Source organism: Dendronephthya gigantea, unplaced genomic scaffold (assembly GCF_004324835.1).
Source record: "Dendronephthya gigantea isolate DGI-Jeju-01 unplaced genomic scaffold, DenGig_1.0 000143F, whole genome shotgun sequence".
In the NCBI taxonomy this organism is placed as follows: Eukaryota; Metazoa; Cnidaria; class Anthozoa; order Malacalcyonacea; family Nephtheidae; genus Dendronephthya; species Dendronephthya gigantea.
In genome coordinates, this window is record NW_021163153.1 from 118,477 (window position 1) to 143,531 (window position 25,055).

The window sequence follows — 25,055 nt, forward strand, 5'->3', positions numbered from 1 at the left end:
ATTAATTGATAATCGATTTTTAATCAATTACGTTTTCAACGGAAAATCTCGTGTGATAAGATAATATAGCATAGACTTGCTTTGATGGTAAATGGATAAATTTTGATGATGTTCACAACTCACACGCAAGCGTGCATAAGTGCATAATTATATTGTCATAAGCATGCAGTCTGGCCGAGCTGACAAATTCTTATATAGTTGGAAATATACAAAACTATCACAGACCGGTATGTGTTATGAATTAGTCTGCAGGGATGCAGCAATTATTTTCTATAGGATCATGCAGTTTTCTGTCCACTCCCTCTAAAACACATGAAAGCATTTCGCCTACACCTGCATTAATGCGTAATTCATTGGTAAGCGCTTTAAAGAAATAGATAATTTTTATAATTATTGTCGCATGTGATGCTTAAATTAGATAAATATATCTCTTTTTCCATAGCCGACCATATCCGTCCAGTTTTACATAAATTCGCTGATTGAAGTAAAAGTCAAGTTCATTTTGAGGAAGCCTTTAAAGAAGAAAGATCATAAAAAAAAATGTCGTGCCTGTCGTCTATTAACTTCGTTTTGCTCGGCCTCGTGGTTGTTTCCACTGGTCAATTTGGCGTCTCTACCGTTGTAAGAGAAAGGAGGGCTTTAAACGTCCCCTTGGTAAGTTGCTGCATATCGCTTCCATGTTTCAACTCAGATTTGGGTTTTATGAAATATGATCAACGTGTGCAAATCCCGCCCGATAAGTCGTGAAAAGTTTAGAACTTTTCTTTAAAAAAAAGATTGAAAGAGCTGTTACATTATATACCTTTAACATTGTTTCAACTGAGAAAGATATTCGTTTTTTTCCGCATAGAATGGGGGTATAACGCTAAATTTTGAAGAGGGTATGCGTGATTTCATTGTTAACGGAAAAGGCGTTGGTATTCAAGGACAGGTATAGTAATTTATCGGCTGTAAATTATTTCATTAACTGAGAAGAAATGGGGATTAATTTTTTAGGGTGTTATGATTATAGTGTTAGCAAAGCTAGAAAAATTCGATTTTTTTATATTGGATTGCTGAACATGGTTTATTAATCCTCCTAATAAAATCCTAACATTAATAATTATTTTAGACTTTGGTCGCTTTCCAAGCTACTCTTACAAATAGTAATATCGGACCTAACTACGCCGATTGCGCAATTAAATTCAACGACGTAGCTTTAAATATTGGAAACGGCTACAATCCAAGCACCGGAAAATTTACTGCTCCCACTGCAGGTCTTTACCAGTTTACTGCAACGTACCTTCAACGTGTTGGATACAACTCTCACGTTAAGCTGTTAAAGAATAATAATATGATCAGTGAAATACATGCAAACCACAAAACTTACGATCAACTGACGAAAACAATTTTTGTAGTTTTGGAAAAGGGTGACACCTTTTGGATTGAGTTGGTTAACGGTAGTACCTATGCAATTCTTGGGACTGGTCGATATACCGAATTCGGTGGATTTCTCTTGTCAGCCAGTTTCCAAAAATAATCACAATGACCAGAATTAAGCGCTCACTCAGGCATCATGCATGCATGCATGCGCATTGTCTAAAGTGCTACTTACTATATCGATCATGTAAGAACTTTCATATTATTCCAAATTATTTTGCAAATTTTTATTCACTTTGTATGAAAAAGTAACCAAAGTGCAAAAATTAATTGGTTCAACAAATCAGATTTACAGTAATTATGTATAAGAAGTATAAAATAATGTGATTTCAGTAATTTATATAGAGCTAATATATAATTTTAGTTAAATATTAAAATGAAAGTAAATTTATATGCATACATAGTTGCGCTAACACATGTTACTTGTTTGACACATATTTCCTATTCTTTTATTTAGTCAATAACATTTTGCGTCAATCATATCTAGCCCAGCAAGCCTTCAAACTAATTCGTTAAAACCGTTCATAAATAGTTCGAACGCTTTTAACTGAACGTTTATTTATTCGTTCGTATTCTCGTCTTACTTTAACACGTTCGTATTCTTGACTGAATTCGTGAAAACGTTTTCTAGATTCGTTGGAACGTTATGCCAGATCGTCCTCTAGTTACCCTTTCGTTTCAACGAAATATCGTTAACGTATGTTTTCCTGGGAAGGTCACAATTTTAAAGGGAACGGGAGCCAAATTCTTTATAGGAGCTCGTTTTTGACAACCGATATTCCGAGAAGCGTGAAATAAATTTTAAAGTTTTAAAAATTGGGAAACAGCAAAGCTTAAATCTGTAAAGATGTCCACTAATCTTTCCGATTCACAGGCCCTTCAGTTATATCTGATTTTCAAGGAGACCTAAATGTCTACAAGCATGCAATCTAAAATACACAAATATACAAATATAATTCGGACAAGTGTTTCGCCAAAGTTTCGAGATCACACATGCTCAAACATCAAACAAGTTTTGTGATTGATGAATATAATTATCTTAAAGATATTGTTAATGTCCATTTTAACTATATTCCGGACTGACCTTCAAAATGGCTATTAAATAGATTTTTAAATTTCTCAAAAGACAGAGATTCATAGTCATTAACTATGCCACTAGGTAAGGTGTTCGATGGTGTCCAAAGTTGCATATAAACAAGGTTAATTAATATTCGATTTTTTATTCATTATTTATAATTTTATTACGTTTTGAACGAAAAGACTCGTGCGATACAATTATATACTAGTATGATTGTCACAACTCAAAAGCGTGAATAAGTGCGTAAATATAATGTTATAGGCATGCACGTTGGTTGAGCTGTCTCTTGTAATCTTTACAGATGTACCACAGACCAAATGGAGAAGCCAGAATGTGTTATGAATTAGTATCTTAATGCACTTAAAATCTGAGACTAACGCCTGTATTCTAAAAGCTCACTCACACTCAACTGACTCATTGAGTGGGAGATCTTAATCTTCTCATAACGTTTCAATGGCGGTATTTCCAGCCAAACAGGGGCTTGATTTTCAGTGATTTACCTTATATCTTTCCATCTATTCAGAAAAAACTTTCTCATTGATCTGCATTAACGAAATTTATATGTCACACTCGATAAGTATGAGTGTGAGTGAGCTTTTTGAATACAGGCGTAAGTCTGGGATAGCTGATGTTCGTCAGTCATTTTCTATAGCATCAGCTTTCTTGCCTCTCGAGCTCCTCTAAAACAGATAAAAACGTTTCGCTATACATGCATGCACGCAGGGCAATCAATTCATATAATTAAAAGAAAATTTAAGTCATTATTACTCTCTTTGATGATATACATACATTTTATAATTATTGCCGCACGTGATGCTTTGAATAGACAAATATATTTCTGTTTTCATCGCCGCTATCAATCCCGCTCTATCCACCCACCAGTTTTACATAAATTCGCTGATTAAAGTAAGCCTCACGGGTACATTTAATGTAGTATTTAAAGACAAAGAGTCGTTCATTTTGCTAGGCCTTGTCGTTGTTACTAATAGTAAACTTGGCGTCTCTACTGTTGTAAGAGAAAGGAGGCTGGTTTCTATAGTTGAAAAAATTACAAAACAAACAGAGACCACATTGCGGTGTTGGAATGTGTTATGAATTCCAGGTGATCACGTGACAAGCTCGCAAAGCATTATTTTGCAAGGAAATAGAAATCTATACCAGTGTTCAATGCGCGTTTTGTTATTTATATTTTCACAACGAACACTGGCGAATTCTAGCGAATACAGCAAGGTATGACGCATTTCATTATATGAGGCATTGTTTTGGCATTTTTTTTTATTACGGTGAACGATTGATGGAAGATGACATAGTGGTCTTTTTTGGGTCTTACGGGATCTTGTAGTGTTGTTTTTGGTCTCGTATTCCGTAGCATTTATAGCCAAAACCACCAAAAAGATAACTAAAATTATCCGCATAAGGAAGGCAGTTTTACACACGTTTATCTTTATTGAATGTTGGTTATGTTTTCGTTATTTTAGTGAATATTTCCGATTCCAAATTTTGATTATGTCAAAGAAACCCCACACGCGAGACAATAGGTATGCATAATTTGTGGTCCCATGACTGCGTTGTCATTCTCACGACACCTTCAAATGAAGCATTTTCACGGCCTCTCGATGACATGAAAGCAGCGGCAACGTGATAGCTTAAATGAAACTGCAATATCAGCTAGATAAAGGAGGTTCTTTGCACAATTAAAACGTTTGTATGATTATTTCAGAGTCCTAGCAGCATAATCAATTTCCTGCAGCTCATTTATAGCAAAATAATTGACTGGCGACGTCGAGCTAACCGCGTGGTAGATCGTAAACTCCCTATTATTAGATGACGTCAAAAAACATTGCTTTGAGACTACAAAACTTAAAGGCGATTCTCCATTACCGTACGCTTCACCCGCGCGGGCGAAGCGGCTTTTGAAATTCTGTCCATGCGACCGTGACGGGTCTGAAAAACAAAGCACGCTTCGCCAGCGCGGGCAAAGCGGATGTAATGGAGAATCGCCTTAACGAACAAGATTTTCGCAATTCCACGCTCAACTGGAAATCGCAGTACATTAAAAAAAACAAATTTTGTAATATATGTCACATATGTGTATGCTAATTGGGCATTTTTGTTACACTTTCTTGAAAGTACATCCGGCGCTTAACCAAGTTTATTGTTACAAATCTGGTAAAAGTTAAAATTCGGGCAGATTGTATAATTAAAAAATTTGAGCGATTTTTTTGCCACCCAAAACGAAGTTGCGACCACCCACCCGCACCTACAAAAACGAAAGAATATGTAATACAATGTCTTGCCTGCATGACTTTTATACAAAACTCTGTTCGTGTCTCAGATTTAAAACAAATTTCTGCGGCAGGCCTAACCAATGTTAATTTTGAAACTGAAAAAACTTGCGCCTTTTGACTGCAACACAGATGGCTTCACTACAATACTTGAGAGTATACAAATGCTTTCGCTGCACAAAACATCGTGAAAACTTTCCCCGACTGGCCAGGCACACACGCTTCTTCGTCAGCTCTTGAGGAAAAATACTTTCCATTTAAACTCCATGATGCTCGCCAGTCATTTTCTATAGAATTAGTTTCCTGCCACTCCCTCTAAAACGCATTATGTAGTCAATAGTCAATAATCTAGTCAGATAGGACATAGTCAATCATTTAGTCAGATAGTCAGATGGCTAGTCAGAGTGTAAAATTTCTGAGTGGTGAAGGTCATTTCTGTTCGTATAGTGGTTCATTCAACTACCTCAGCCCTTTGATCTTTATTTAGACAATTTCTTTTGTCTTATTTAAATGTTAATTAGGCTTCTCGTCAAGTTGACAAGAATTTCGAGAAACTTTCTTGTTAATGCAAAATTGAAACCTTTTCAATATGGGAGCTAAAAGGAGAAGGTTGATTAGCTGTGTCCCACTATGAAACTACGCACTATCATTGGATCACTAGCTTTCTTCCTCCATGCAGTTTAGTCACCTAATCGCGCAGTATATTTTAAAGTAGTTTCCCGTAAAAAAACATAATTAAATAATTCTATTATGCAGTATAACATTCCAACTAAATTGATCTATTTATATGACTGTTTCAGTTGCTGGAGCTGCTGCAGCCATGAAGGAAGGAAGGAATTTTTTATGCTTAACACCCAATGAAGAGGAAGCAAGGAACGTAATTAATGCGCAAAATTTGTGTCAATTGCAAATGACAATGCATTTGTAATTTGCTGTTTTTTATAATTTTTTTTTATAAAACTAATTATATAATTCTATATACATGATTCTTTGCATTTGACATTAGTATTTTGGTTGTGATGTGAAGTTCTGCAAGTAAGCTAAATTTTGGCAGACTCAAGTCGCTTTAGGTTCTGGAATTCAGCTACCCAATTTTTCACAGGTCGGTTTCGCTGCAGGCATTTTCGGCAGGCTGAAGGACCGGCATTTTAGGTGTCTAAAATTCAGATACCTCCTTTATCTCTGGTCGGTTAATATATCCGATTTTGGCAGACTCAAACCGTTTAGGTGTCTGAAATTCAGATACCTTAATTTATCTCAGGTTGGTTAATATATAAGATTTTGGCAGATTCAAACCGTTTTAGGTGTCTGAAATTCAGATACTTTAATTTATCTTAGGTCGGTTAATATATAAGATTTTCGCAGACTAAAGCCGTTTTAGGTGTCTGAAATTCAGATATTTAATTTATCTTAGGTCGGTTAATATAAAAGATTTTCGCAGACTAAAGCCGTTTTAGGTGTCTGAAATTCAGCTTTCAAATTTATCGCTTGTTGGTTAACATGAAATGATTTTGAATTTTTGGCAGACTCAAACCATTTTAGGTGTCTGAAATTCAGAGACCTTATTTATCTCGGGTCGGCTAATATATACGATCTTGGCAGATTAGAGCCGTGTTATAGATGTCTGAAATTCAGCTTCCCAATTTATCATTTGTCGATAATATATAAGATTTTGGCAAAGTCAGATTTGTTTTAGGTGTCTGAAATTCAGACACCTTGTTTATCTCAGGTTGCAGTTGATAGAATGATGTCTCGTTTAGTTCAATACGTTGTTTTTAGCAGAGTCCTAAAAACTGTCTGCAAAAAACGCCAATTTGATTTCATAAATTTATATCTTTGAATTTTTTGGTTTTTTTCATTATTTTGGGGAAAACAAATTAGTTTTGAATTATTTAAAATAGTTTGGAACGCGTTTTTGGCTAAGGTAGCTTGGTCGGTACCGATGGTAAGGCAATTCACCATCGGTAAATAGATCCGTCGGTACCAATGGAGAGTTAAATATACCATCGGTGAATAGATATTCTCCATCGGTACGGGTGGAGAAATTAATTGAACTTCCGTGAGTACATACTGTCCGTCCGTACCCATGGGGGTGGAAAATTATTGTCAAGCGCGCTTTGTTTTAGAAGCTTGTCACGCCTGCATTTTTGGGCAGCTTCGCCTGCGTGGGGTATTCAGATAGGCCCCCAAAACCTCTGTACGGTGGTACCGTCGGAACCGATGGTAAGCAAAATCACCATCGGTAAATACTTATTATCTGTTCATATAATTGTCTCGAATAAAGATGCAAAATGCGATACATCATTAATGAATGTGATAAATTATTATATTTTACTGTATATTGTTGTTTTGTGGAGTGGAGAGAATATGAACATTTATAAAGCGTAAATAGCCGATAAAATCAACTGGTATTACATATCCGTTGCGTGGTTGTGTATATAAAAGTGGATGTCCTTCACAAACGCGAACTTCTGCACACAACGTGCGCTATACAAAATCAATTATAATTATACGTTTTTGTGATGCGTTCATAGCGACGTAACGGCACGGGCAGATGTTACGATGAACAGCACATAATACACTGCGGATGTTTAGTTAAGCGAAAAATCGAAATGTTAATTGGATAGTATATACGTTTAAAATGATATCTCGACTTTAATGTTTATTGTTTGTAACAACATAGGAATATATCAGTGATATCACTTCCGTTCCTTCCGTTCAAGTATATGAAGCGGCGTTTTACGGTTTTGTTGACGTTTTCAGTATTATGAATTTTGAATTATTGTCCACCTACGAAGTAAGAACTAAGAAGTTATCATTTTAACCTTCAACAGTTGAAAAAAGTATGCCAAACCGTAATATTACACCATATCGAATCGAGGACGAAGTTAATGCACGTACGTGCGTCATGCATATCCATCGAAAAGAAGCATGAAATGTTGTGCATGTTTTAAGCTTGAAACGTTTGATTTAGCATGACTTATGGCATAATTTCTATGCTATTATTCACGATTCAAATGTGTGGCTTTTTTGTTTATAGGTAAAAATTAATGACAATACTTATATTTATTTAAAACATAAACAAACACCCGTCAAATAGTAATTTACGTGTGATTGAAATTCAAAATAGCTCTACTAACATACTGCCTTTATCAATTAACTGCTGGGCTGAAATCATCCCAGGCCAAAAAGTGTGCAGGTAAACAGCCCCTTTGGCCCTTTGAACGGCTAGTATTTGTGATAAAAAAGAGGCTCACAGGGAAACATATGGAAAAATCTATGCTGCAGCGAATACGCATGATGTATTATATGTTATACATACATCATATACCTACATTTTATCATTAGAATATATTATACATATATTAAAGTTCTGGCGCCGGTTGTTAAAAATGGGGAAAAGTTATCCATGCACTGGATAGTAATTTTTCACCGTGAATATCATGCATTTAAGTAAAATCGAATGTTATTTAAGTTGTAGCCTAAACATTAAAGTAGAATAAATTTTACTTGTCTAAAGAGTCTTTCAAATGTTTGCGTTTGTATATCCAACGTTAATTTCGTTTGATATTGAACCAAAGACCATTTGTATGTTCACCACAACAACAATGAAAATGGCGCCAAACGTTACACACGGAAAATAACCGCACTGTACTCCGGATGTAGTGGCGTATAAGTTTTACTAGTGTTTTAGTTCTTAGACTTCGCAAAATACACCCATCCATATAATAAAAATCATGTACAATTATACCATTCGCTCTCGCATACATGCATGCATGCATGCCTGATATCCAACTCGGCTTGCCTTCTTTGGCTTGTATATCAGCTCAAATGCGACTTGCAATTGGTTTATAATTGTAAATATCTTTATGCTTCTAAAACGGTTACCAAATTTGAAAGAACAAATGAAGGAAAGGGAGTAAAACAGATAGCACATATATGGATACAGGGTTAATATTATGTGTAAGGCTAGTGGCTTTCATGAGTACTAGTGATGAGATCCCTATTCATAAGGAAGTGATGAAATAACTTTGAAATCAGATGTGGAAACCGGTTTTCACAATATCATATTTTTTCGCATTTTACAACATTTTGCAACAAAACTTTCAAAATCACTACCTACTGTAACGTTCCTTTATTTAATTATCAGTGCATGATTTCCTTACCAAGACAAAAATTCTAAATTCAAGAGTCTTTCAATTTTTGTACGCCAGGTAAAAGAATAACATTTAAATGTCCAAACAACGTTAATATTTTTTATTAAAACAGCCCAAGCAGACATGTAATCAAAATATTTATTTGAAATTTTTGATTTTAATATTTCCACTTACCTTTACTGTTTGCTGCAACCTGAAAGTTTATAGAATAATTTTCGTTTCTTCTTACAATTTGTGCGTCTGAGAAGACCATGAAGCTCAACTGACCCCCCTCCCAAACCTGCTTGAACTGATATAAATTATGTGGCTACGCTATACCTAAGCTAAGGTGAAAATGAGGTATTGTTGCAATGCAGTGTTTGCAAGCATTGTTTAAAAATCAGTACCTTTAATTAATGAAGTATGTGAAGTATGTCAATTTTGTTGGTTTAGAATTCTAGAAACTATGGAATTATTGAAATATACCGGAGTAAAGTGCTCGAACAATCGGGCTTTCAATTAAACAAATAAACGCCAAAATTAGGTTCCTTACGCTTGTCAAATTTATATAGCTTTACGTGCAGTTTAAGTCATACCGACACGAATTGTCGGAAGAAGTACATAGTATATAATACATTCACGAAAGGTGTGTAATTTAAATTTGTCGTTTCGGAACCACTGAAATGCACAAAAATGGACGAAAAGGAGAAATTTGGCAAACAAAAATATTTGCAAAGGCGTATGTTTTATAAATTTATTACCTGTAAAAACATTTGCAACGGCGTATGTTTTATAAATTTATTACCTGTAAAAACATTTGCAATTGCAGAGAAAAAAATTTTTGGAAGTGTGCTTAGGGATGCGCGATTAAAATAAAATATATAGGGCAACGACTAATCTCGTAATTCACTGGTGATGTTCTACGATCTACTGTTAGAATATTTTCGGAAATTAAGGAATCGCTCTGTAGGGGGTCGTAGCTGATTTGAAATTCGAAAATATATGGAATGATCGAGTTAAAATCAAGTGTTGTATCATGCCAGATGAGCGCGCATGTTTTCCATGCATGTATGCTACACGCAATATGGGCATACTCTTCAGATTTGCTTAGTTGGGCCCTTGTAAGAAGGCCACGAATTTATTAGTATCTTATTATTACTGTCAAGTGTCACCCTCGTGAAATAAAGTTTTAGTAATAATAATAATAATAATAATAATAATAATAATATTCAGGGTTAATTAAAAGAATGTAATTGGCAGGAGCGGATGCAGTAAAAGGTTAACTGACGCGATATGCTGAACAATACCGAAATACCTCTAGGGGTCCGTATTTTGGTATATTCAATCTTACCATTTACTATATTAACTGATTTATATATAAATTCCTGGCGTCCGACAAACTGCTTGCAGACTATACAGACTACAGTAACTGTTATTGGCGCAAGATTAAAATTGCATTCAAATTCCTAAAGGAAGTTCTGTTATGTTTTAAACAGATAAATTATTCGCTTTGGGTAACTTTTTGTCAATTACAGCGGCAAATTTTACTCCCCCTGTATAGTTAGTGAAAGAATTGGCCAATCATATCGTAACATTCCGAATCAACTAAGGGTTTAACTACACAAGTTTAAAATTTTATGTAACCATTCCTTGATAAAAAAATACACTGTGCTTCTAGAAGGATCCAAATAATATAGTTAAATTGCACTTAAAGTTTTGTTGCGAAATATTATAAAATGCGGAAAAAAGCCTTGCAAAGTTTACAAACTTTGCATACTTTTCCCAAAAAAAACGCTCACATGCACATTGGGTTCAAAAATGGTAAAAATCTACACGCGCAGCAGAGAGAGGAAGGAATAGAGAGATTTTCCCGTCTATTTCAACCATTTCCACCGAAACCAGTTCACGAGACATGTGCAAAAACATCCGGTTCCCAGAAATTTAAATCGTCAGTTACTTGTGAATCGGATCTGCTCCCTCTTGAAAACCACTAATTTTACACTTTCTCGCAACAATATCTCACTGTATTACTAGTTTTATTGGCAAGATTTAGCACGAGGACGTTATATTGTAAGGCAAATATTTCATGTTGGGGAATATAATGTACGAAACTAAAGCTGCAGCCACGGCTAGCAGGCAACTACCAAAAATACAAAGTAGAACAAGTTCCGAAGGGCACAAGATGTCTACCTTCGGAATTTGTTCTATTTTGCGTAAAATAAAACTTAACTTTCAAGCCTGGTTTCAATATGACGCCGATCTGTAGCCGACTCAATGTCTATGATGATCCAATGAGAAAATGATGATGCAGAAAGACTAAAGATTTGACTCATTGATAATAACCGACAATAATACTTTATTGTTGTCATATTGAAAATCGAGCTTCATATCGGCGGCGACTATTTTCCATGGTGATTGATGCATAAAATTCTTTTGTATTTCGAAAGAAATTTATACCTCATTGCCGTAGAACATCACCAATGAATTACGACAATTAACCGGCTGAACGCCATTTATTGAGTCCCTGTATTTGAATTTATGTTAATAGTCTCAGATACAATTGAGTGCACTTCTCAAGAATATTAATTTTTGTAATTCCTAAACATAGTAAATGTTTTTACACGTCATACGTTTATCAAACATACGCCTTTCCGATTTCGCAAATATTTTTATAAATCTTATAGCATATAAGGAGTATAATATAGCTATACATTAGCCAAACATAGCTATATATAAGCCCATGCTGGTTGGGGCGGTCAGTTGTGCTCCATAATCATCTCAGCCGCGGAACAAGAAAGAAGAAGAAATAAAGATTATCCTTTAAACGTTTCAGGTTGCCGCATACAGTATGCGTAAGTGGAAATGTTAAAGTAAAATTATCTATTTTGATTTGATTTCGGGTGTTATAATGACAATATTCACGCTATTGTTAGCTATAATTATATAATTTACATTCTTATAGCTGTCTTAAAAAAATTTAAGTACTCTGCCAAATTGATTTTTTTTGTATCCTTCTTCCTCGTATTGGGAACTGAGGCATTTATCGATGAAATATCAGGTAATTAAACTTCTAGATTTTACGATTTGAGTTTTTTAAATTCTTGACACGCTAGCTATTTTTATTATCAGTGTTCTTATTATAATTTAACGACTGTTCTTAAATTGAATAGTTGTTGTAAAATTATTGCATCACTAGAGTCTAAAAAATAATTTAAAAAGTTGGTACCTTAAATTAAAACCATACTTAGGACACAAGTTTCATTTTAAAATACTGTACTGAACTGAGAAGATTGTTCGTTATGTTACCGTTGTACAGACCTTTAGGAGATTTTACACTCTTGTTTTTTCTTGTTTTATATCTTATCTCAAAAATAGAAAATGTCTCTTTGCGGAATTAATTTTCTACTGTTGTAGAAGGGATGGAATTTCCAACGTAATTTCATGTAAAAGTCCTCATGTAAAAGTAGTCCTATTATTTGCTCGGTTACGAAGCATGGGCGTGTATATACTTTTCTCGTGATCTACACATAATAAATCTAATAATAACTTTGTTTAGGGCCGCAAAAAGAAGTGGTTTCAATCTATAATGACAACTTTACGACTCCGCAATCCAGACCCCCATATTTTATCGAAGTTTACCGATGCGTTAAAATTGGCCAACAGGATATATTGAAATGCGATGCCAAATATCCCGTTCAAGCAACGATGACAAATATCGAAATAGTAGTTCAAGATCTTACGAATAACGTTCGGGATGCTGGTAACGCAAAAAAGTTTTATAAGTATATAGTTTTCAATCACACGTCTTGTAAATGTGGAAATCTCGGAGAAAGGAAACTTTATAACACGACATCTAACAATCGTGGTGAGTATCCATGACCATGGTATAATAACTCTTTAATACCCCAGGAGCCGGTTGTTAGCTTAAACGGTGGATAAGTTCAAAATGGAAAACAAAATTATCTATTTATTGAACAACCGAGACGAAATATTTCGATGTAAATAGTTAATGGAGGTACATATTTAATATTTTTATGCAGGTTCAGTCATTTACAAGAGATACGAGAGTATTTTTAAACATTGGCTTATCCACCGTTTTTAGCTAAACGCCTTTCGAAAAAACGCGGCTTTAGGCCTTTGCGCTATATTGCATGCATTATTGGCATAAAAGAATAATAAATTATGCATAAACACATAAATTTATATTAGATAATCGCTTTTCTTTGCTACCTTCATCGTATTTACAAAATCATAACATTTTAGTTCCATGCATTACGACGCGTTTTTTTTTCAAAGACGTCCACTCTTGCATGCAATACCAGTGTGCATGGATTTTAAAATTGATCCTGCCTTAGACAGTCTTTCCCGATTTCATAATGTAATACTAGAAATAGATGGTGGAGGTTGATAAGATTGTGAGTCTGGTATTCTGCTACATCATATAGCTAACATCATATACGTTGGTTTATGTTTAGGTATATCCTTCTGATTTTAATTTGAATATCTAATTACAGTGTCAGAGGAACTTTACCTGCAAAAGTATAAAAAAAATCCAAAGAACCTGCATTGTGAATGTGATCATTGTAACAAAACAAACACAAGATATAAACTCATTCCAAATCACTCTCGCCATCATATTAAATATCGCCCGTTTGAACAATGCTTGCCTGATTGCGTGGTGAAGGAAAATAATACAAAATCTGAGAAGTTAGAAGCGGCATCTGGTGAAACTGAGAATTTTTTGCTGACGAATGATATCAAGTGCGAGGCATACGATAACGGAGTGATAAATTCTGACAGATATCCTAATCCATCGCCGTCATTAGCAGAGATCGCAGAAGGCACTGGAAACGGTTCACATATCCAAGGTAAGAAAAACCAATTGAACATACGATAATTCTGAAATATTAGATTACAAGCAAAAACTAAAAATCTTGCGAATAGAAAATGTGATCATAGAAGAAGTTATCGGATTTACTGCAAACCTAAAAGCGCTTAATCGAACAAAATGGAATTTGCATGGTAATTTGTCAGTGTTTTGTCACAGAAAACGATCTTTTTTAGGGAAAGAAGCGGAACTGGTGATATACATTGAATCGGTAAAAATTTTCCTCGCTGCTTTGCTGTTATCATTAATATTAATAACAATATTGATTATTGATTGTACTCTTTGTCGTCGGAAAAAGGGTTTCTTCTATGCTTTGTTCTGCTGCAGCAAGGAGAATGTATATGAGCATCCTATTCAAGTTTAAACGAATTCCTGCAGACTATACTGTATATTATGCCCGGAAATCAGGTTTATTGCTTGGTAAACAATAGGACGATTAATATACATATATGTACATATTATGTCACCTTCACCATGTATAAATTATAGGGCCTAGTGTATATAACTTTGGCAACAGAATGCGCGTATTTTAAATATTGTTTATAAATTCACCTGATGAGTGTGGTAAGCTCTGCTTGCCTTACAAAACAAATTTGTAGTCAATAAATTCGTATATATTAACTCAAGCTGTATTTGATCTTACATTTCTTCTATAAAAATTGTAAAAATTCGTTGAAACGAAAATACCTACACGATTTAGAGGCTGTTCGCATGAGCAGTGGCGTAGCCAGCCCGAAAATTTAGTCATGCTATGCTAATATTTTGTAGTTCATTGCCTTTGAAACAATGAATTTGTAAAGAAATGAATAATGATAATAACATAAAATTTGCATAGCATGACTAAATCGTCAGGCTGGCTACGCCACTGCGCATGAGCCCGTTTACCAGTGAGTTTCCGAAGGGTAAAATGAGCATGAGTATAGAAAAGAGTAGATAAAATGATCCTGGTAGTCTACCAGTCATTTAACAATAGCATGTGCTTGAGTTGGTTTTAAAGAGACTTATTTCTTAAAAAAATGTTGTGGACATTTAGTAAGAAGCAGATCGTACTATAAATCTTCAATCCTGTGCAAACTGCGGCATGTCAACGCGCCCATACACTACCACATCTTGTTAAACGGCGAAATAGCAGCGATATTATTACCAGAGAGGTGCTGAAATCACCTAACGCTCGCCTGCACTGTTTGTCTAGAATAAGGCTAAACTCTGTATGAAAGGTATCTGTATGAAGCACAAATTACCGATCTTTTTATTACAAATTACAAGGCTAAAATCCGCGTTGGAAGGTAATATTAAGCACAAACTTCAGATATTAGTTGTGACCTCAGAATTACTGGCCAAAACTGGCCTCGGAATTACATTAGTTTTATTTGTGACCAATATTTCTTCCGTTTCTCGCAATCCGCGCACGTGATATCAACAGGTAAGTTAACGGACCAGGCAAAAGTCCCTGCTTTAAGCCGGGCGCACACACAACGATTTTACGGTAGTTGGTCCATTCAGGTTTAGACATATAGGCAGCCCTTGCCCAGACATGTTTCCTTTCTCTCGCGGCACTCGCGCCTCGCGCGTGTACGCGAGTCTACTTGGTCTAATATTATGACCAAGTATAGATCGCCAGTCGCCACATTTTGATGAAAACATCCATCTAGACAATCTAGACAGGAATCGGCCGACTAAAATCGTCGTGTGTGCGCCTAGCTTTATGAAATAAACAAGATTGGATTTTTATATCTACACAAAAAGGATTATGCATCAAACAACGAAAAGGTATGTACATAAATCTTATAGGTGCTTTAATAATATTTGCATGTGTATCTACATAAATAATATGCAAATATATGTCACATGCGTTGCCATTTGCCTTTGCATTCCGAGCCTATCGGCTTTCTACTTATAAATACTTATGTGCTAAAGCTTGTAATTGCGAATTATCTGACAATATTCTTTAAACTTTAACGTTGGACTATGTTTTATATATTTCACTCCCTGATGATTTCTATATTAAGCGATTCAATTTTGATACGGCATGTCACAACACAATCTCATAATTTATAATTGTACATGTACAATACAAACAAATGGTAGCTTACAGGTGAAAATATTTGAAAGTTTCTCATTTTGCTTAGGGTTGTACAATAGTTTTCGTTTAAATATGATTCAGCTACAACTTTGAACTAAAAAAAACAGGGCTACACAATAGCCCTGAAAATCGTAATGAGCGTGATAACTCTGGATAACTCTAACATTGACCTTATCATGATGCTAATAAGCTTAACATTTGCCTTATCATTTGATAATTTTGAGCAAAGCTGTCTTTATTATTGTATAAATGTGTACCAAATGGCACTGAATAGTCACAATGCATATCTATGACTTATATTTATGATTCCTCTGATGTAAAGCCATAATATTTAAAAAATATAGCATCTTAACATTGACCTTATCATTACAACAACAACAACAACAACAACAACATTTTATTTCCCACATTCTACATTCAGCTTGTATATACATATTAATAATATTAGGTTATATTTGAATTATTATTTATTATATCTACATTAATGAGGTTATTGTAGGTGTAGAGGTAGACCATTATTAAACTCCAAAAAAGAGCTATATCATTATGCTAATTAGCTTAACATTCACCTTATCATTTAATAATTTTGAGCAAAACTCTCTTTATTATTGTATAAATGTATACCAAATGGCAATAAATAGTCACAATGCATATTGATGACTTATATTGATAATGATTCCTCTGATGTAAAGCCAAAGTATAGAAAAATTATAGCATTTTAACATTGACCTTATCATTATATTTTGTTGTATAATGTTCACTCCCCCCTGGTAAATGGTTCTTTTGCAACAAATAGACTCCTTAAGTAGATAAGTTGAAAATAATGGGACGGGGACGGGGACGGGCACGGGGACGGGGACGGGGACGGGGACGGGGACGGGGACGGGGACGGGGACGGGGACGGGGACGGGGACGGACGGGACGGGGACGGGGACGGGGACGGGGACGGGGACGGGGACGGGGACGCGGACGCCAAGACTATAGCAATAGCTCTCTTGCACTAAAGTGCAGGCGAGCTAAAAATGAGACCAGAATCTACATGTATTAAATATATTCTTACCCCAAAGAACGGTTTCTTTGATCCTCTCTGAGGAGTTGCCGTATTATGATCATGCGAGCGAAATCAAACAGCGCATCAGAAAATTAGCCAAAAATTTCGAGCTGTGCATGCACGTGATATGCACCACAACTCTTGGGAGACAAAACTGTAATCAAGATAAACACGATCATATACAGTTGTCAAATACTAGTATGTTTCGCGCCAAAACACACTTGCGACAACGAAAAATAATAAAAAAAACAAAAAAAAACAACGAAACCTGGACGAATTTTCAACGCAGTTGCTGACGCTGGAGTAATAATCGCCAGGCAGAACAAGATGCTTTTCGACGCTTGAAATACTTTGGAAAACAATAAACTTCAGCTATACTTTTACCCTCCAATGTTTTTATTATTTTTCGTCGTCGCAAGTGTGTTTTGGCGCGAAATACTAGTATTTGAAAAGTGTATGTGACCGTATTTATCTATACGTCATAGTTTTGTCCCCAAGAGTTGTGGTGCACAGTCAGTGTGCACAGTTCGAAATCTTTGGCTAATTTTCCGATGAGCGATTTGATTTCGCTCATATGATACGGCAATTCCTCCAAGTGGAACAAATAAACCGCTGTTTTGATGCTGTCCAATTAAGTTTAGATTTTAATTTGGGTAAGAATATATTTAGCTAACTACATGTAGATTCTGGTCCTACTTTAATAATATCGCTGCTATTTCGCCGTCTAACGCAGTTTGCACACGATTGAAGATTCAATATAACTATATAAGCGCGAATTCAAAAGGCAAAGTGTATAAAACAAAGTGAACGTATCGTGCGGTTAATTTACATTTTTGAACAATTGAACTTCTATACTTTTTGGAGAACGATGTGCTTTTGAATTTCGCGATCAAACAACATTTAGGTTCGCAAGGCATCTAAATGAGTATGAATTAAATGCATTGTTTATTTTCAGAAGCTTTATATTGAAGACTAGCACGTGCGCGGCACTCCGAGGTTAACGCCAGAACAGGCGTCTTGTTGATAACTATAATTGCGTGTAACAGCGCTGTATTAGTATGCATGCATGTATACTTGATGAGTTTATACCTACCGGCTCTCGGTTTATTGCATTGAGTTGCTGCTTTCGGTTTTCTGTTCATTCTGGAAATTTCTAGACATTCTAGCTACACTTGATGTTGTTCCTGTGTTCCAATGAATCTAATTATTCTGACCGAATGATATAATCTGATTGTCGTTATGAGTTTTACAGAAGCGCCATTAAAGCCGCGTAGCTAGATTAGATTGACATTCGTTAGATCGCCGGTTTATCAGCTATGTGCTGTACATTCTTCCTGCGTATTTTAAAGACAATGCATGATATCCATTTCTTGACAATGATATCGATTTCTGAACAACTTTTGCTTTTATAACTCCTTCGGCTTCGGCTTTGCTGCGGTGTCGCTAGTCACGGCTTTTTTACCCACAGTTTATTAAACGTCGCTAATTTTTCTCCAAGGCTTTGATACCCATCGCTTAGATCACTACAAGCCTTCGCTTTGTTTCACAAAATAATTTCAACGTATATTCTAACTTGTCTACTTGTTTACTTTCCCGACAGTCGAGTAGTGGTCGATATTAGCATTGATCTTCAATGCCCACGCCGTTTTGTGTAAACAGTTTGAAACTTTCTGGTTTCAAAACAAATGGTTAAAAACACAAGGCAGAAATCTAATGTTTTATTATATATCAGCCTATATGTATATTTAATTTCTGCGTTTCGAATTTATTGCGTGATGCGAAACTAAAATTAATGGTAATAAGGACGAATCTTTATTAGGTCATGGTCCGTGGGTGAACGAACGGTTTGTTTACATTGTGAACTTTTGTACATATTTAATTATGTGCTGAAGTTAGGCAATTTTAACATCAGAGGACCCTCAAATGAGCAAAACCAATACGCTGAGCCCTCTTAATGTTTCCTCTTAATAAATTGTAGAGTTCAGTTTAGCATATTATTGTCCAACGTTCTCATGGCAAATACGTTTTGAAGTTAATGTAAAGCTTTGCATGAACGTTATTCAATCGGTAAACTAAAGACGGGGGCGTTGTAAAACGTCTTTCTAGGCGCAGTATAGGATCCTTTCGACCAACTGGTGTAGCGAACGTACAGACTAGGTTATAAGAAAAAAACGCCAACCAATTTATCGTGTTTAGATGGAGTGGGTATTTAAAAGACTGACTATATTGAAGTATTGTTAGCCGACTCCCTGGAGAGCGTAGCCATAGAAGAAAATATCATCAGTGAGATCAAATCCTGGTTTTCATCAGAATTGGTAGATATGCAAATATTTGTGGCCAAATTATCATTAGCGCTATCAAGAAAACAAAGAAAACAAAAGGCAAAGACAAAAGAAACAAATAACTAGTGTGATGTTGTTTGGCCTCAAAATTTAATATGCAGCTATCTACCAACCCTAGTTTTCACATGTTCTACGATCTATTGTCGATGATCAATGAAGTATATCATTTTCTTTACTATTGACAAGGGGTCTTATGCATCAATGACCACCGACAATAGACATCCCCGATAAATTAGGACATATGGAAAGGAAATAGCATACTAACGCATACTAACATACTAACATACTAACGCATCTTACTTCGCAATTAACTATTCAACAAATTACTTATTATATGTTCCCCTTTTGCCCACACATATAACGACCTAACCTTTTTCTCTAGCTGGTTTAATTCAGATAATTGTTACAAATTATCCTATAACTATATAAGAACTACAATATGGTTCCAATTACCTATGTCAAAATACAAAATAAACATTGTGATACCCCTATAGGGAACGGATAGAGCGCCACCAAGCTCGCCATATTGTTTAGTTCTAGTTGTAACAAGTGAATCAATCTCATACAATGAACCAGAAAACAGTCCCCCTTGTTTATTGACACGTAAACCTCCACTATCCCCATCAATAACTTTGACACCTGACCCCAGTGACCTAACATACTAACGCATCTTAATTCGCAATTAACTATTCAACAAATTACTTATTATGTTCCCCTTTTGCCCACACATATAACGACCTAACCTTTTTCTCTAGCTGGTTTAATTCAGATAATTGTTACAAATTAACCTATAACTATATAAGAACTACAATATGGTTCCAATTACCTATGTCAAAATACAAAATAAACATTGTGATACCCCTATAGGGAACGGATAGAGCGCCACCAAGCTCGCCATATTGTTTAGTTCTAGTTGTAACAAGTGAATCAATCTCATACAATGAACCAGAAAACAGTCCCCCTTGTTTATTGACACGTAAACCTCCACTATCCCCATCAATAACTTTGACACCTGACCCCAGTGACCTAACATACTAACGCATCTTAATTCGCAATTAACTATTCAACAAATTACTTATTATGTTCCCCTTTTGCCCACACATATAACGACCTAACCTTTTTCTCTAGCTGGTTTAATTCAGACAATTGTTACAAATTAACCTATAACTATATAAGAACTACAATATGGTTCCAATTACCTATGTCAAAATACAAAATAAACATTGTGATACCCCTATAGGGAACGGAGAGAGCGCCAACAAGCTCGACATATTGTTTAGTTCTAGTTGTAAAAATTGAATCAATCTCATACAATGAACCAGAAAACAGACCCCTTGTTTATTGACACGTAAACCCCCACTATCTTCAACACAGACTTTGACACCTGATCCCAGTGACGTAACATACTAACGCATTTTATGCACCAATGTGTAATCCCTGACCCCTTTTGGATCAAGCTTCTTGAACGAATACAAGCTCTGCTGTTAAGCATTTTTAAGCCGATTCCTGTAATATTCTACTCGCTTTCACAACAACCTTAACATGGCTCATCGCGTTGGTTTATCCAAGTTCAACAACAACTTTGGTAAGACACACAGTGTAATTTTATTATTTTACCTTTTACGAATACACTTTCACGCAGGTTTGATTCTTTATGATTCTCCTATAAACACACACCACTTTTACATGTTTCTTTTACACAAAGCCAACCCTGCTCCCCGCTGACGAGTCCGCAAAAGGATGAAACGCCGCGTACGGGGATACTGATTCGCACGCTTGACTATCTTGTCTTCTGTCTTACTTTTTTACCTACTTCCTCACATAACTTTGACTTGAACAGCACCAACAACACTACACAACCTATTACTACACACATAACGACATAGATTCTTCAGGAACTCCATCATACACAAACAAAACCCTTTTACAAAAATTTTATTTCAAACCCACCACATTGTTGGCGGTTGTCGAACAACATTCCATCAACCCCATCTGGTTATTTTTATTTCTATTTCTACACCCCTTAATTCGCAATTAACTAATCAACAAATCACTTATTTTGTTCCCTTTTTGCCCACATATACATAACGTCCTAACCTTAACGTCCTAACGCTGGTTTAATTCAGATAATTGTTACAAATTAACCTATAACTATATAAGAACTACAATTTGGTTCCAATTACCTATGTCAAAATATAAAATAAACATTGAGAATTGGAGCTCTGGGAATTCGAAAATGACCTTTTTATTCTCCTATTTATATTTATCTTCTATTTTAACCGTGTATTTAACGAGTACATTTAAGCGTCTTAGAAATATAGTTTGGTACATTTATTGGTATAATTACTCTGGCGTCAGCGACGGAGTTGAAAATTCTCCTCGTTTTTGTTTTGTTTTTGTTTTTATCTTTCGTCGTTGCAAGTGTGCTATGGCCCAAAATATACTAGTTTTTGAAATGTGTGTGTTACCGTATTTACTACGTCACAGTCTTGTCTCCCAAGAGTTGTGGTGCACAGCTTTGGTAAATTTTCCAATGCACGCGATTCGATTTCGCTCGCATGATACGCGGCTATTCCTCCAAGAGGAACAAACAAACGAACGGTTCTCGTGATGCTGTTCGATTAAGTTTAGATTTATTTGCGGTAAGAATATATACACCCGTTTGTATCTTTTTTTCAACCAACTAAATGGCTATATCTGCGACTGCGAGTCCAACTAGACTATTTGAGAACTAGGTTAAACGTCAAATTTTGGCCGCGTCGAATGCAATTCAAATAATAGATAATGAGATGATTATGAACTTTGAGGTTTATCATCTCATTATCTATTGTCTGAATTGCACTATGGGTCAGCAACCAGGAACGTATGTCAGCAATACACTCTTCTAATGCCATTATTGCCCAAGATTATATAACAAGCATAAACAAACATTGTTATGCGAAGAATATGTGCGCAAAACGGACTTTACATCATCTTTAAGGGTTAGAGCTACCTCTTCCGCAGGCCCGTTTCGGGCAAATATTGGGGGTGGTGATATTTTGCGAGTAGGGGTTAGAGACTGTTAATTGTGACTGTTTTGTTCACAAATTAATAAACGCACGCACTGATCATACAATGAAATATCAAACAAAATCTTTGTTTTTGTTACAAAAATTATTGAAAAGTCACGGTCGAACAGACCGCCATGCATGTTCACCACGCAGGTCCAACTTAGCTAAATTTCTCCCACTCGTGCAGGCTCATATTGTCAGCGGACAACTTACACAAAATTGAGAGCAAGGCGTAAAACGAAAAGCTTCTAATTTTTCATGCGAAGACCGCTGGAAAACTGAGCCCTCTTTACCGGGAGAAAATTTGCCGAATATGACCAACGTGCACATTTCTCATTTAACATTTATACCAATTTTATCGATCGATCAGCTTTAATTTAACAGCAATTTTTAAAGTGCCTATATCACTTGTGGGATCTTTACGGATTTGAATAGGGCTTGAGAAATTTTTTTATAAGTTCTACAACCTTTTTTGATATAATTAAATAGTTTAAAAAATACGTCGGTTGGGGGGACTGGGACTCAGGAATGATTTGCAAACACGCCGTCTTTTATAATGTAAATATGAAGAGTTTCACTGGCGATATGGTTTGCGCTTTTCAAGAAAAAAATGCGGGAACGGTGCGTTGTGTATGGTTGTAGCAACTGGGCGAGTCTTTCTCAAAATATTTTACGTTATTGGAAGATCGAAGTAAAATTACAATTGATTATATTATGTTTGACAAGAACTCGGTTACTGAGTCCCAGGCCCCTGAGCACGACGGAAATTTAAGCAAAGGCGTAATGTTTAGATGTAAATATTTCCTAAACTATTTAATTATATCAAAAAGGGTTGTGGAACTTATACACTAATTTCTCAAGCTCTATTCAAATCCGTAAAGATCTCACAAGTGATATAGGCACTTTAAGCTCAGCAAAAAAGTAGTAGATATCTGTTGACAAAAACTATAAGAGATAAAATAAGCAACGGAGTTTTGGTTTATTTTCCTCGTGTATATAGACTACAGTATATGTTATGTGATGCCGACTGAAAAGCAAAACAACTCTTCAACTTGACACACATGCATGACATGGATAGTAGAATACTTATAACCAAGACAAAATATCATTCTCTATTTTGAATTGGCATTTAATATTCCTTCTCCCGCAATATTATACTATAAAGGCAGCCACAATGCGAACTGCGGCGTTTTTTAAAATATACATTTACATGATGGCAAAGCCGAAGGCGAAAAATATTTAAACCGGAGTTCGCAAGTGTTTTTCAATTTACGAGTGTGAACGGAATCCTTTCCTTTTCAAGTATTCCTGGTTAACCCTTATTAAAAATCTATTGCATTGTAGTAGATAGAAAGAATAGTGTTTTGTGCTAACACAAAAATTTAAATGCAGAACTCAGATGCAAACTCAGATGCATTCGAATTCGAGTTTTATAAAATTCGGCCTTCAGGTCGGCATGCAAGCCATGCATCGTCTGTACTTTATTACATTTCTGTACTTTACAAACATTTCAGTCAGTTACATTTGACCATTTTAACAATATTACTGTCAGTGGTATAAAAAAAAATACATTGATATTTGTGAATAAATTTGAACAAATAAGACCATTTCAGTCATCAGGTGTAAAAATTATATAATCTGACTATCAGTTTTCAATAATTTTTGTCACAAAAACAGAAATTTTGCAAAAATAAGAGGGAGAAAAATTAAATATATTTTCAAAACTTGAGACGAAATAGTTTGGGAAAAACTAAATTTTTACCTTAGTTTGTGACGTCCATATTTCCCCGACGAAAGCAGCCGAAAACATTAATGAGAACACCACCTGAAAAACGCCTCCATTGAAAGGCAAAACTTGATAACCTGAAAACTATGATAACAACGATGAAACCATCAAGCTGAAAGGTATCGAAAAATATGTAGAACAAAGGCAAAAAACAGCATATAACTCGACGAATAGCTTTGTACTGCAAAAAATACAAATATTGTTTTTTGCACAAAAAGCCTCGTTTCCATTTTGTGCGAAGGCGCGGTTACTAAGTTTGGCAATTGGTCTATATGTAGGATAATGTCGTGCCAGCATGGCTTTTAAACAAAACTCTGTTCGTGTCACATATTTAAGACAGCTTTCTGCGGCAGGCCTAACCAACATTAATTTTGAAACTGAAAAGACTTGCGCCTTTTGACGGCAGCACAGACGGCTTCGCTACAATACTTGAGTGTATACAAATGCTTTCGCGGCACAAAACATTGTCAAAACTTTCCCCGACTGGCCTGGCACTAAACAACGCAACTTCATCAGCTCTTGGGGAAAAAGACTTTCCATTTAAACTTCACGATGTTCGCCAGTCATTTTCTATAGGATTAGTTTGCCTACCACTTCCTCTCAAACACATTATATTCCTTGCATATCGATAATCGCCATAATGCATGGAAACCAAACCAATAATTTTATCTTCCCCCCACCTGCGCGTCGAGTTCGTCGAGACCTGGTCCGGTTTTCTCCCCCGGCGCAATGAACTTCATTTCCAGTTCAAGATCCCCTCAGATTCATCATCCTATACTTGGGATGCTTTTCGAACCATTACGAAGTCGCTATCACCATTTCCGACTACTGGAGGGCAGACCAGCTAACCAACAATATCGTGACAAAGGAGACTCCTGCTCTAGCCAATGTGGGGTCTGCATTTGCAGATCGCATCCAGGGCTCCTGAGTCCATGTC

At 35.7% G+C, this 25,055-nt stretch overlaps 1 protein-coding gene across 1 annotated transcript; it reads left to right on the top strand.

Annotated features, from left to right (window-relative positions):
• The first annotated feature begins 518 nt into the window (after positions 1-518).
• Positions 519-1,725, top strand: LOC114536732 (complement C1q-like protein 3). Its single transcript, XM_028558081.1, has 3 exons — positions 519-654; positions 851-931; positions 1,112-1,725. Exons 1-3 carry the CDS (start codon positions 541-543, stop codon positions 1,517-1,519), a joined length of 603 nt encoding a protein of 200 aa, XP_028413882.1. The 5' UTR covers positions 519-540; the 3' UTR covers positions 1,520-1,725.
• The last annotated feature ends 23,330 nt before the right edge of the window (positions 1,726-25,055 follow it).

Excerpts from the sequence above, each read along its gene's own strand:
- LOC114536732 (XM_028558081.1), top strand. The coding sequence starts at position 541 with ATGTCGTGCCTGTCGTCTATTAACTTCGTTTTGCTCGGCCTCGTGGTT. Across the intron at positions 655-850 it reads GGGCTTTAAACGTCCCCTTG|AATGGGGGTATAACGCTAAA; the intron begins GTAAGTTGCTGC and ends TTTTCCGCATAG. Across the intron at positions 932-1,111 it reads GCGTTGGTATTCAAGGACAG|ACTTTGGTCGCTTTCCAAGC; the intron begins GTATAGTAATTT and ends TAATTATTTTAG.